Genomic DNA, 15,070 nt, shown 5'->3' on the forward strand with positions numbered 1-15,070 from the left:
CGAAACGAAAAACAAACGAAATGTAAATCTATTTTACTCCCATATAAACTGTAAATATTTAACGCTGTAAAGTCTAACCAACATACGTTCCACATTTTGTAATATATGACGCTTGCTTTACAAAATATTTTCAATGTATACAAAATATTGTTTCCAAAATCTCATGCCAGTTGTAAATTTTATTCTATGGTTTCAAATTCCACTGCGCTCATCTAATTTGTACATTTACCTTTTTTGTTGTTTACTTAAATTGTGGTGCTCTTTTTAAATTTGTTCTATTTAAATTATCTTGAACATTAATGCTTGCATGAATGGTATAACCTAGATATGTACCATATATATATATATATTTATTTATTTATTTATATAATATACAATATATGTATATATATACATATATATATATATATGTATATATATATATATATATATATATATATATATATATATATATATTATGTATACACATATATACACATATACATAATATAGTATATATATATAGTATATATATATAGTATATATATATATATACTATATATATATATATATATATATATATATATATATATATATATATATATATATATATATAACTACACCTAGTTACATATATATATATATATGTATATTATGGGAAGTACTAGTACACTATTGGAGCCTATTATAACCACAAATGATGTGTCAACAGTATATCATATTTGTAAACAAATTAGTTTCAATATGCAACTCTGAATAGCCAGCTCCTTACTGTCATTTACAACGATTAAGTTTACATTGGCTTATTTGAGATAATTTGAATTTTATATGGATTAGATAACTTAGTTTTGCTAGCACCGATTACTTAATGTGCCACCTGTCTGCTGGTTTATCTAGAATAGAGAAAGCTGTCTTTAAATGAACATTACGTCACAACACAACTTTTCATAAAATTATTTGGAAGTTGCATTCTACATCATGAAACAATATTAAAAAAAAAAATTAAGGATAAATTCAACAGAATAAAAATCATTGGTTCTTACAGCCGATATGATTTTTAAAAAAAAGCTTTGTGGGAATGTGTTGATCCCATTTGTGCGAGAAAGAAATACCGGAGTTTATTCACAAGTTGAATAAGTGAGAATTGTAATGTCTAGTGTGAATGAGGTTTATAGAAAGTTAATGTATTTTCACAATTCTATAGTGTTTCTAATTGATTTGTCTATAATGTTTTTAATTAATTGACCATTAAATTAACCTCGCTTTGATATGTATCTTCAAACCGCCTGTAGAAAATGTCTTTAGAAATTTTAACATTGTCCTTCGCATAGAACAAAATTAAAATGTTCTTTGTCTAGAATTATTAAAAATGTCCTTCGCATAGAACAAATTAAAATGTCCTTTGTCTAGAACCATTAAAATGTCCTTTGTCTAGAATCATTAAAGTGTCCTTTGCTAGAACCATTAAAATGTCTTTCCTAAAACCATTAAAAATGTTCTTTGCCTAGAACCATTAAAAATGTCCTTTGCCTAGAACCATTAAAATGTCCTTCGCATAGAACCAAAACAATGTCCTTTGTTTAGAATCATTACAATGTCCTTTGTCTCGAACAAATTAAAATGTCGTTTGTGTAGAATCATTAAAAATGTCCTTGTCTAGAACCATTAAAAACGTCCTTCGCATAGAACAAATTAAAATGTCCTTTGCCTAGAACCATTAAAATGTCCTTCGCATAGAACCATAACAATATCCTTTGTCTAGAATCATTAAAATGTCCTTTGTCTAGAATCATTAAAAATGTCCTTCGCATAGAACCGTTAAAATGCCCTTCGCATAGAATCAACAAAGTTACGCGATCAACCTAAAAACATCAAAATTCTGCCTTTCGCCAAGAATGATCAAAACTCCAACTTTCGCCTACATTGTTCAAACTTGTCTTCTTGTGTTCATCGATTATGCAACCACCCCATTCGTTGATTTGTATTCATACCTGAACAACACACCTGTTTGTGATATTTTTAGCGCAATCCTGTAATATGCCAAGTAGCACAGGTGTTGCGACACACCTGCCAAAAAGTCTGGCACAAGTTACTCGCCACGTGCTACCACCATTGGAACATATCAATACTGATCGATTTGATCGATTTATCTTTAATATCGAACATTTATAATTTCTGTTAAGCACAGTCTAAAAGTGTTGATTTTCATGTTTATATTTATACGTGTTTTATTATTCTTTTTTTTTGTAAGTTACGAACATACTTTTCCAGCAGTGGTATAATAGGTCAAGGGAGGCAACTCGTGTTAAAAGTTCAAGGGAAATAACTCAAAGATTTGATTCGAAAGAGGTTTCCTGTCAAGTCCACTTCAGTGGGCGTTGACTGTCTGTCCAAACACAGACGTAAACGCTAGGGTAACCGTTGTAGAATTCGTTTCAGGCATTATGTTTCTTGGTGCCAGAACTGAGGTACTAGATCTAGATTTTTTTGTTTCCCTGATACACTACTGTATTTTAGTGGGTCCGTGGTATACTAGTTGAGTCCCTGATTTATTACTGTATTAATAACTCACTAACTGTTTCGATTACTAAGATTTGTATAATTTTTAATTAAAAAAAAAAAAAAAAAAAATGTATAATTTTAATTCTCTGTAATCCCAAATTTAATTCAGCTCTCTTCAGCCCACCACGCCGGTGGAAAAATAAAATCCCTTGAATCAACATTAAATTACACGTTTACATTTTCAGGTTGTAATTATAAAAATAAAATTGTAATTAGACTCTATAGACGTTTTGTATTAGACTTAAGTATAAGTAAACCGTCTTAAATGAATGAAAGTAGGCTACAAGTAAGAAAGAAATTTTACTATTGTAAATCGGTATCAGTCCTCACAAGTCGATGATGAAAACTGTAATACTAAAACAAGGTAAACTGACGCTGTAAATTACATGTCTGAGGCGAAAAACAAGAGGGAAAAAAAAAGTAGGGTACGTGGTATACTAGTTTAGTAGGTCCCAGGGCTACTACTATAATATAGTAGCGGCGGTCTCTGGCAGAGGCGTAGCGAGGGGAGGGGCGGAGGGCGGGGGGGGGGGGGACATATGTCCCCGGGCGCCGAACTTAGGGGGCGCCAAAATGGGTTGGAAAAACAAATTGAAAGCTTGAAGGGGGTTGCAAATCGAAAGTTTAAGGGGGGAGGGTGTATATCGAAAGTCTGAAGGGGGGGGGTGCAAATCGAGAGTCTGAAGGGGGGTGCAAATCGAAAGTTTAAGGGGGGAGGGCGTATATCGAAAGTCTGAAGGGGGGGGGGGGGTGCAAATCGAGAGTTTGTCCCCGGGCGCCGGGAAGGGTCGATACACCTCTGGTCTCTGGTAGTCCGCTTTATTTTAATAGATCCCGGGTTCTCTATTGTAATAGGTTCCTGGTACTCTATTTTCGTGGGTCCCGGGTAAAATTGTGTGTCTTAGTGGGTCCATGGTATTCTGTTTGTAATAGACGCCTTGTAGACTTATATTTACTCTTACAGAAATAAGAGGCGATGACTGGTGTACTCTACATTACTAGTTTCATCTTATAAAAATTAGGAGAATAACTAGCCTTATTAAGTCTATAGAGGTAGAGATTAGTACTGCGTTGCTAAGAGAACGTTTTAGCTCTTTCATAAATCTGTCACGCACACAGATAAGCTCTGGTTAAGCTCTATCGTAAAAAAAATTAGAGTAGTAGGTTTACCTCACTCCCCTGACACACACACCACTCACACACACATTCCCCTCACACCCCACACACATTCCCCTCACACACAACCGCACACCCCCCACACACTCGCACACATTCCCCTCACACCACTCACACACATTCCCCTCACACACACCCGCACACCCCCACACACACACCCGCACACATTCTCCTCACAGCCCTTACACCCCTCACACACATTCCCCGCACACCCCTCACACACATTCCCCTCACACACACCCGCACCCCCCCACATTCCTCTCACTCCCCCTCACACACATTCCCCTCACACACACCCGCACATCCCACACACACACACACTCACCCACATTCCACTCCCCCCCCCCACACATACACACACACACTAGTAGTTTGATTGCCTCTAGCGGAACATCGTCACAAGTCCCAGACATGCAGGACCCGACACTCAACAACCGGCATGTGACGACGTCATCAATCCAACCGGCAGTCACGTGGTCTGTATCATGCAAACAGCGGAGACGGATGTCCCCGTTGATCAAAAGACCAAACCGAAACCCTAACCCTAATCAGTACCCGCGGGCCGAACCAACTGTTCCTTTTTGAGGATGTGTTATACACAGGGAATTGTTTCGTCGATAAAGTTAGGTTTTTTAAGTTGCTGGTGGATTCTTTCAAGTGAATGGAATTTTTTTTAGCTATAGCGTTAAAAGCGGTATCGTTCAGCAATCAATGACTTACTAGGCTAATCGAAGCGTTCAAGTTGTTATTGTTTGTGTAATGGGTGGGGTTATTTGGTTTTTTAGAATTCGAAAGAAGTTTGAGTTTGTGTTAGGGTTAAGGTTAAGTAAGTGATATGGGAAGTAGTTGATACGACTATGGTAAAATATTGACGGCCAGTACTGCGTATTGATAAAGTACGAAAGGTGTGTATAATAAAAACCTTGCCGGTCGGGTGAGAGAATTAAATAACTGGAAAAAAAAACCAAGGAAGCAGAAGTGCAGAGCTACGTAATGTCCTAATCGACTCATCAAAATGAATTTCAGAAAAAAAAATCGCTTGGAAATTACACGGTTTAATTTTTTATTGTGGTGTCATTTTCTAAACAATTTTCTGAAATCACTCATTAGATTATTGAAGTACATTACAATGTGTGTAGAGCTGATTATAAAAAAAAATTATGTGTATGTAAAATTGCTGATGTTGAAATTTAATCCAGTGCTTATTAAAGGACTTAGATTTTCTTTCAAATGCTTTTTTTTCATATACAATTTGTGATATTTTTTGTCTTTTTTGAAGCAATACATAAAAAAAGAATTTTGAATGCTCATTAAATAAATCTGAAGTCTGTAAGTATCGTTGAGTTTGTACGTGAGTTTATGATCTCAATGTAAGAATGTGATCTTTAAATTTTGAGATTTATATCGCATTTATTTTGTCAAATATTTTATATATTGTTGCTTTATGTGTCAATAAAATAATTTTTCTTTGCTGTCAAATATTCGTTTTATTCGGTGATCGATTTTGCTAACGCAGGTCGTTACCATACCTAGGATCTTTCCCAACATGTGGATTTTGTGTCAGTATCTAGGAACGAAATAGCCGAGGGGTAGAGCGCTAGACAGCTAACCTGAAAGTCTCATGTTCGAACCCGGCAGTCTGTCGGAAGTCAATGAGTTCACCCAGCTCTGATGGGTGTTTGACTAACGTTATGGAAAACAAAGGTGGTTTGTGTATAGTGCTGAACACACTATCCACCTGTATGCCGAAGTTATTGAAACAGGTGAACTCTACTTCATCTGCCCATGTCTATTGGACACGAACGGAAACAGATGAAGATGGTGGTGATCTAAGCTGCTTGGGTAAAAATAAAATGCTGTTTACAGTTACGGTAAATTTTAACCAATCACAACACATGTTCAAATTACTTGCGTAAAACACATATGCTTCGTCAAGTATTAAAATAGTTAAAATTATAGATATAGGAAGGTACACATTTTAATCTCTCTGAGTATTTTATTAAGAAAATCAGGATTGAAACATCGTAGTGTTTTAACCCATTAAACACACAGGTTATTCAAACAATACAACAAGGTTACCAGTTGAAATAACACAATCTAACATTTTAAACTAACACTACTCACAAAAACTTTTATAACTATCAACAAATCTCTATAATCCTTTCCAGTACAACTAACAACATAAGGGAGATAACAGCGAATTGATACTGGAACTTTTGAAATATGAACACAAAGTGTTACAATTTTTAATCTTAACATAGATCTATCAACACAGCTAACGATACATCAGTTTAAATAGTTAGCTCTCAAGTAAGTCGACTAACTAAGGTAATATTCGAAATCTGAAAATAAAATGCTAAGAATTTAACAAGCTAAAACAATGTTGTCGAAGTTGAAACGAGGCTTGCTGCAGTGTTCTTGTAACCATAGCGACAGGTACTACAACAAAATCACACTGCAAAAGTATGTTTTTAGGTTTTTCAAAAAAGTCTTTTTGCCAAAACTTGTTTAAAGTGGCCTTGACCTGGGCTTCGGTGACCTTGAACCTGCCTCGGCCGAGCCTCGTCTTTTTCTGCGTCGCTTGGCGAGGCACGAGTGCTTGGCCTTGACATTCCACTGGCTGTTGGCCTTGCACTTGGCGCCCGTCTTGCCGACGCTCTGGAACCCCCGATGGCACCGGAAGCTGCACCGGGTCCTGAAGGGCACCCGGGGCAGCATGCAGATGGGCGGGTACAGGTAGCCGTTGTCGGGTACGGGTAGTCGCTCGCACGGCATGCCTGTGGGGGGGGGGGGGGTGGGGGGAAGAAACCAAGGTGAGTTTTTTCAAGTGCAGGTGTTGGTGTTGTCTTCTTGACAAGGGAGATCACTCGAGAGGGTAATATGCATTACGAAGCGTGCAAAGTCAAGCGAGTTTCATTTTAAAAACTAAAACCCTAGTGCAGATGAAGTAGAGTTCATGTGTAACCAGACGACTTTACCAACCTCTACTAGTAATTTTTAACGCGACTGATTGTCCGAAGGTGTCGAGGTCGGATCTTGAACCGGACTCAAGACAGAGGTGTATGAGTCCACTCAGCTCTAATGGGTACCTGACACACGCTAGGGAAAGAGAAGACGGCTGGGGATAGTGTTGACTACACCATCCCTTTATATGCCTAGGTAGAGAATCATGTGAACACTACTTCATCTGCCCTATGTTTCGCTATGTCTGAAAGGGGAACTTTACTTTTTTTGTATACTAGTAAGAGTACCCGTCAAAGCTGAGTAGGATTAAGTCATACAGACTCAACTTATTTTTACAGGTAATAATCACCTTCTGAAGGCCACACGGGAAAAACCAAAGATGCAATTTTTTTAAATTTTAGAGTTAGCGCCCTGTTAGTGGAGAAATAGTGCATATCTACCACATATAACAACATGTAAGCGTAAAACCACCTCGCTCCCCACAATATTGACTTTAAAAACATGCCACAAGATGGAACAAAAATGATCTCAAACTCAAAAACTAATATTTTTTTAAATGTAGGAAACTGACAATTTTGATTTATCCCCTGTGGTCTTCATCTGTTTCATGGGTTTTAACGTGCGTCTACTTACTTATACATTCAGGGCTTTGGCCAGACCAGGTAAAATTGTCCTGGCACGTCCTGTTCTCGTCACCTTTGAGGACGAAGAGCTTCCGGCACTTGTACGTGCACTCTGTCCCCGGGGCGACATGCTCCCCCTTGCTCATCCTGGCGCACGCCTTACTGGCGAACTTGGCGAAGTCAGGCGGCGACAACAGCGGGCATTTTGTCGCCACGCACGTGCGCTTGTCCGCGTGCAGGGTGTAGCCCTGGTTGCACGAGCAGAAGAAAGAGCCGTTTGTGTTGTTACATAACTGCTCACACCCGCCGTTGTTTTTAAAACACTCGTTGAAATCCTCGCATTGGTCCCGCGTCTCCGCGTTGCCTTGGTAACCGGGAGGGCAGAAACAGTCGAGGAGGGAGGTGGAGGCCGTCTGGGCGGTGGTCATGCCGGGAGGACAGGTCGAGCAGGTGAGGACCGAGTCCTTCTTAGTCCTGTAGGAACCCAGGGGACAGGGGGAGCAGTTGTGTCCGGTTTTGACGTAGCCGGCATCGCAGTCGCACCTGAAGGAGCCAGGTAAGTTAACACAGCGCTGTTGGCAGATCTTGGCTTTGGCACATTCGTCGATATCTGGAGGGATAACAGGTAGGGTAAGGTAAGTACAGGTATCTGGAGGGGCAACAGGTAGGGTTAGATTTGTACATGTATCCGTGGAGACAGGTAGGGTTAGGTAAGTACAGGTATCTGGAGGGGCAACAGGTAGGGTTAGGTAAGTACAGGTATCTGGAGGGATAACAGGTAGGGTTAGGTAAGTACAGGTATCTGGAGGGGCAACAGGTAGGGTTAGGTAAGTACAGGTATCTGGATGGGCAACAGGTAGGGTTAGGTAAGTACAGATATCTGGAGGGATAACAGGTAGGGTTAGATTTGTACAGATATCTGGAGGGATAACAGGTAGGGTTAGGTAAGTACAGGTATCCGGAGGGGCAACAGGTAGGGTTAGGTAAGTACAGGTATCTGGAGGGGCAACAGGTAGGGTTAGGTTTGTACAGGTATCCGTAGAGACAGGTAGGGTTAGGTAAGTACAGGTATCTGGAGGGGCAACAGGTAGGGTTAGGTAAGTACAGGTATCTGTAGAGACAGGTAGGGTTAGGTAAGTACAGGTATCTAAGGCAACAACAGAGATTTTAAGATAGTTACAGATACCTAAGGGGACAACAAAAAAGATTAGATTAGTACAGATATCTGAAGAGACGTCGGACAAACTTGCTTTGCTGACGTCATAACTGGCACCGAAAAATGACATTTACACCTTCGAAACATGAGATTTGTTGCGAATAAAATATGGTGTTTTCCCTTGACAAAATAAGGTTATTATTCATGAGGGGTCAAGGACTGGGGCAGTAGGCCAAAGACAATGAAATTACATGATATTTAACCATGCAAGCCAATGAAATATTCCCTGACATTCAACCATCCAGGCTATGATATTAGTCTGACATTTACATGACATTCACCTTTGCTAGTCAATGATGACATTTGTCTTGGCATTGAGCCTGAAATTTACATGACATTTGGCCTGCCCCCTACCCCTGCAAGCCAATGACATATCCCTGACAAAACATCACATATAATGACACTGAGCCTGTCATTTTCACATACCAGCCCATCCATTTACCCTGACATAACATTTGCCCTGACCAGCTCTTGTCATTTACCCTGACATTGAAATGTCATTTACCCCTGACATCGACTTGACATTTACCCTGACGTTTACCCTGACATTGACATGACATTTACCCTGACATCCCCGCTTGTCCTCCGACAGGGTGAACCCGCTCTTCCTGCAGTAACAGTTGAACGAGCCGGGCGTGTTGACGCACGTGTCCTCGCAGACGTCCTTGACCTCCTCGCACTCGTTCCGGTCGATGCACTGGCGCTCGTCCGTGTACAGCTTGTAGCCCGGGATGTTGCACTCACACCTGTAGGAGCCAGGTGTGTTGATGCACGTGCCCGTACAGCCGCCGTTACGTGATCGACACTCGTCTATGTCTGAGGGTGGAGTAGGGACAGTGTTATGGTTACGTCTTTTGTAGCAGTAGAAGTGGACTGGTGTTTTTAAACCCTTAAATGTATGCTGTTGCAGAGCTGCAACGCTGGGGTTATTTTCCCGTTAAATATTAGACTATGCATGTTTGATTTTATGCTCAGTGGTGTTCGACAGTCTAAATACATGGACGAATGCTATCTTGACTAGTGGTACAATGACCAATACTACATTTTTTTTAAAAGCTACATTTACTAATGCTATTTAGATTGGTGCAACAATGACCAGTCATACATTTGAAACGTGTTATATTACTAGGGCTGGATTGAGTATTTCTACTTTTGGAAAGTGCTACATTTGAAAAGTGCTACATTGACTATTGCTATGCTCATTACTGCTGCATTGACTAATACTACATAGATTAGTGCTACATTGAATAGTGCTATATTGTCTACTGCTACATTGACTAGCTCTACATTGACGAGTGCTACATTGACTAGTGCTATATATGCAAAATACTACATTTACATATGCTACACGTACTAGTGCTACATTACACAAGAGAACACCTTTTATCCAGTACTGATGACAAAAACTGACTCACGATCGGTCCAGTCTGTACTCACCCCGACATTTTTTCCCATCATGCAGTAGCTCGTGCCCAGGTGGACACGTGCATTTGGCACCTGCTGGCGTGTTGATGCACCTGTACTCACATTCATGGTTCGGGGATTCGCACTCATTGACGTCTGAAATACATGAACATAAACTCGCTAGAAATCCGTGTCAACGGCCTGTATGGTCATGTGACTTACCTTCTTGAAGTCACTGGTCGAGTGGCTTCCTTAAAAAGACAACTGATCACCTGACCAATCACGTGACACGTCACCTACCTTCAAGCGACAGCTTATCATGTGACCGAACACCCCCCTCCCCCACGACAACAGCACACCTGACCTATCACGTGACCTACCTATACACAACAGCTGACCACGTGACCTACCTTCACACGACAGCTAATCACGTGACCTACCTTCACACGACAACAGTTCACGTGACCTATCACGTGACCTACCTTCACACGACAGCCTATCACGTGACCTACCTTCACACGACAGCCCATCACGTGACCTACCTTCACACGACAGCCCATCACGTGACCTACCTTCACACGACAGCTGACCACGTGACCTACCTTCACACGACAGCCCATCACGTGACCTACCTTCACACGACAGCCCATCACGTGACCTACCTTCACACGACAGATGACCACGTGACCTATCACGTGACCTACCTTCACATGACAGCCCATCACGTGACCTATCACGTGACCTACCTTCACACGACAGCCCATCACGTGACCTATCACGTGACCTACCTTCACACGACAGCCCATCACGTGACCTACCTTCACACGACAGCTGACCACGTGACCTACCTTCACACGACAGCCCATCACGTGACCTACCCCGTGACCTACCTATACACGACAGCCCACCACGTGACCTACCTTCACACGACAGCTGACCACGTGACCTACCTTCACACGACAGCCCATCACCTGACCTATCACGTGACCTACCTTCACACGACAGCCCATTATCCGCCAGCTTGAAGCTCTTACTCTTACAGCGACACAGGAACGAGCCGGGCGTGTTGACGCAGACGTGCTCACAGCCGCCATTGTGACTCTTACACTCGTTCACGTCTGCCGAGAAACGAGAGTGTCACGTGTCACGTCAAGAAGTGTCACGTCAAGAAGTGTCACGTCAGGAAATGTCACGTCAAGAAGTGTCACGTCAAGAAGTGTCACCACGTGAAAGCAATGTCACGTCAAGAAGTGTCACGCGAAAGCAGTATCACGTCAAGCAATATCACGTGAAAGCAGTGTCACGTCAAGAAATGTCACGGAAGCAGTGTCACGTCAAAACGTGTCACGTTAAATGAGCCTTAACAATGCTGTACGTGAGTTCCGACATAAGAACTAGAGTAGTGTTAGCAGTTCGGAAATAAGGAAACCATTGTGTAATGTTAAATTTGGGGAATGGACTAACGTATAACTGCAGGGTAGGTAAATTATTTGATTTTAGAATGGTTAGTGGTGTTACTAGGTTTAGGATTAAAGTTTTAAAACAGGGGTGCTAATATAGGTGCGGACTAGTTTAGCGTTTGAGTTTGATAACAGTGGTGTTACTTTAGATTCGGTGTAGGTTTGAGTTTGATAACATTGGTTGTAGTATAGGTTCAGGCTAGGTTTAGAGTTTGATAATAGTGGTGCTAATTAGGTTCAGGACAGGTTTAGGAGTAGAATTTGATAAAAGGGATGCTAATATTGGTATAGGTTAGGTTTAGGATTAGAGTTTGATAAAAGGGATGATAATATTGGTATAGGTTAGGTTTAGGATTAGAGTTTGATAAAAGGGATGATAATATTGGTTTAGGTTAGGTTTAGGATTAGAGTTTGATAAAAGGGATGATAATATTGGTTTAGGTTAGGTTTAGGATTAGAGTTTGATAAAAGGGATGATAATATTGGTTTAGGTTAGGTTTAGGATTAGGATTAGAGTTTGATGACAGTTTAGGATTAGAGTTTGATGACAGTTTAGGGTTAGAGTTTGATGACAGTTTAGGATTAGAGTTTGATGACAGTTACAAAAACAGAGGGATTACCTTCACAGGATAATCCGTTCGCCGACAAGACAAATCCGACTCTACACGTGCAGTGTGCGCTGCCAGGTGTGTTGACGCAGCCCTGCTCACACTTGAGTTTACCCGACTTGCACTCATCTACATCTGCAACCAGACCATACACGATTAGATTAGTAGTCGTTGGATTAACGGGGATAATGGGGATTAGTGGCACGGTTTACCCGACTTGCACTCGTCTACATCTGGAACCAGACCATACACGGTTAGATTAGTCGTCGGGGATAATGGGGATTAGTGGCACGGTTTACCCGACTTGCACTCGTCTACATCTGGAACCAGACCATACACGGTTAGATTAGTCGTCGGGGATAATGGGGATTAGTGGCACGGTTTACCCGACTTGCACTCGTCTACATCTGGAACCAGACCATACACGGTTAGATTAGTCGTCGGGGATAATGGGGATTAGTGGCACGGTTTACCCGACTTGCACTCGTCTACATCTGGAACCAGACCATACACGGTTAGATTAGTCGTCGGGGATAATGGGGATTAGTGGCACGGTTTACCCGACTTTCACTCGTCTACATCTGGAACCAGACCATACACGGTTAGATTAGTCGTCGGGGATAATGGGGATTAGTGGCACGGTTTACCCGACTTGCACTCATCTACATCTGCAACCAGACCATACACGGTTAGATTAGTCGTCGGGGATAATGGGGATTAGTGGCACGGTTTACCCGACTTGCACTCATCTACATCTGCAACCAGACCATACACGGTTAGATTAGTCGTCGGGGATAATGGGGATTAGTGGCACGGTTTACCCGACTTGCACTCATCTACATCTGCAACCAGACCATACACGATTAGATTAGTAGTCGTTGTATTAACGGGGATTATGGGGATTAGTGGCATGGTTCAGTGAAACTGGTTTCATTGTACAGTTTATGCGCTCTAAGCATAGCACTTATTGATGGCGTGGTCAGATGGTAGAGCATACGACTGCTAACCAAAAGTCTCGAGTTCGAGTCCCGGGCTCCTAGAAAGTTCATGAGTCCACGCAGCTCTGTTAGGTACCAGACAAACAATATCCCTTCATATGCCGAGGTGACTGAAACAAACTATAGAAACAAATCCAAATAGATAAGCAGGCCGAAATCGGAGACTAACTCCGGTATAAAGGTTGGCACGCAATACTTAATTTTGTTAAAATTTAGAACAAAGAAGAAGAACGACTGAAACAGGTGAACTCTACTCCGATGGAAAGGAGGTAGTAGGCTGTTTGCTATAAACTTTATATAGTAAGCACAGCCCCGCATATTTTACTTGAACTTAGCCAAACAGTCCTGTGTGTCCAACATAAACAGTCCTGTGTGTCTAACATAAACAGCCCTGTGTGTCCAACATAAACAGCCCTGTGTGTCTAACATAAACAGCCATGTGTGTCCAACATAAACAGCCCTGTGTGTCTAACATAAACAGCCCTGTGTGTCTAACATAAACAGCCCTGTGTGTCTCACTGACTTAAACAGCCGTGTCTGTCCAACTTACCCAAGCACAGCCCTGTACCGTGTGTATCCTGCCTGTAACCCTGCACGCAGGTACAGTCCTCTAAGGACGTCCTGCCTGTGGAGCTGGTGTTTGTCCTAGGGGGACATCGCCTGCAGGTTTTGTCATCAGGACCCCGATATGTTCCATACCCACACTCTGAAAATTACAATTTTTATTTTTGTCATCAGGACCCCGATATGTTCCATACCCACACTCTGAAAATTACAATTTTTACTTGTTTTAGATTTTCAGAGAGAAAAACGTTTACAAAAATTATATTGTTTTATAGATTATAAATTATGTGTGCTTTAATTGTCTTTTCTTATTTCAGAAAAATATATTTCTCTATAGGTCAAGGTTCTAATTGAATTAATTTGTTTTTGTTTTTCTTTTCTCTCTAATTAAATAATCTAATGTTTGTCCCGAAAACGCTTTTATTATGCGGAGTAAAATATGAAAAAATGTAAAAGGAGCTGTGTTTCAAGGTAGTTATGGTAGTTATATAGAGTAATCGCTATATTAGTGGTATTTATGTTCAGTGGTAGATGTATAATTAATAATTTATATTTATTTGTTATTGTTAGTTATGTAAGTGGTAAGCATTTTAATCACTAATTATGTTACGCGGAAATGGTAATAAGATTTTTCTGTGTGCGGAAATTTTCCTAAATGCATTTTTTTCTGTGAGCGTACTTTTCTGTTTGCGCAATTTTTAGTTGCGCATTTTTTTGCTTGCGTGTTTTTATGGTCACCGTTTTAGTTAATAATCTATCTATATATATAATTCTCTTCTTGGAGGGGGGGTTATCGTCCTTAACGACCTACTGATAGTGTTTTAAAGCAAATATATTCAGTGGCAGCATTGGTAGGCTACTGTCGAATTCACAAATTATGAATTACTGAAAAGTAGAAAATAAAACAACTAAATAGCGGCGTATGATAGGCCGTCGTGGGTCGGCTCGTTGTTAATATTAAAATAAGTATTTTTTTAAAGGTTTTACCGTAAACCGTTAAGTTTAGTAGAGTTGACTTCACTACCTGCAGTAAACTTACCTATACATGAAGTCTGGTTGGTGTCAGAAGGGTTGGCGAAACCAGGTGGACAAATACACAGGTAACTTCCGGGTGTGTTCACGCACTTGTGGGGGCAAGGGTCAAGGCTGCATTCATTTATATCTGCAGTCAAATAAATTAATATTCATTTCGTATTAAATTTTAAAATGTAACTACAAAAAATTATACAAACAACACATGAAGCGAGATCCGCCATATTTGTTTACCTTCACAACCGGACGCGTCACTGGCCAGACGATATCCGGGTCTGTCGCAGTCACAGAGGTAGGAGCCCACGGTGTTGATGCAGATGTCGGGACATGGGTTATCTCCCTCCATACATTCGTTGATGTCTAGATAATAGGCAATACATCAATACATTTTACCTAACGAATGAGTTAAACCCCACGCGAATTGAAAGATAGATAGAGACAGCAACAACAAAAAAAAAGATGGAGACAACTGAAAGATAGGGGA

At 40.9% G+C, this 15,070-nt stretch overlaps 1 protein-coding gene across 1 annotated transcript in view; it reads right to left on the minus strand.

The window, feature by feature from the left end:
• Positions 1 to 5,699: 5,699 nt before the first annotated feature.
• Positions 5,700 to 15,070, minus strand: part of LOC131950058 (fibrillin-1-like) — a 34,306-nt gene continuing 24,935 nt past the window's right edge. Inside the window, exons 13-21 of the mRNA XM_059312091.1 lie at positions 14,821 to 14,946; positions 14,594 to 14,716; positions 13,541 to 13,696; positions 12,005 to 12,127; positions 10,917 to 11,042; positions 9,958 to 10,080; positions 9,085 to 9,336; positions 7,315 to 7,914; positions 5,700 to 6,494 (exon numbers count right to left, since the gene is read on the minus strand). Coding sequence (XP_059168074.1) covers positions 6,226 to 6,494; positions 7,315 to 7,914; positions 9,085 to 9,336; positions 9,958 to 10,080; positions 10,917 to 11,042; positions 12,005 to 12,127; positions 13,541 to 13,696; positions 14,594 to 14,716; positions 14,821 to 14,946 — 1,898 coding nt within the window. The 3' untranslated portion in view covers positions 5,700 to 6,225. The remainder of the gene's footprint in view (positions 6,495 to 7,314; positions 7,915 to 9,084; positions 9,337 to 9,957; positions 10,081 to 10,916; positions 11,043 to 12,004; positions 12,128 to 13,540; positions 13,697 to 14,593; positions 14,717 to 14,820; positions 14,947 to 15,070) is intronic.

Source organism: Physella acuta, unplaced genomic scaffold, assembly GCF_028476545.2.
Source record: "Physella acuta isolate Inbredline_101_S28 unplaced genomic scaffold, ASM2847654v3 ptg000731l, whole genome shotgun sequence".
Classification (NCBI taxonomy): Eukaryota; Metazoa; Mollusca; class Gastropoda; family Physidae; genus Physella; species Physella acuta.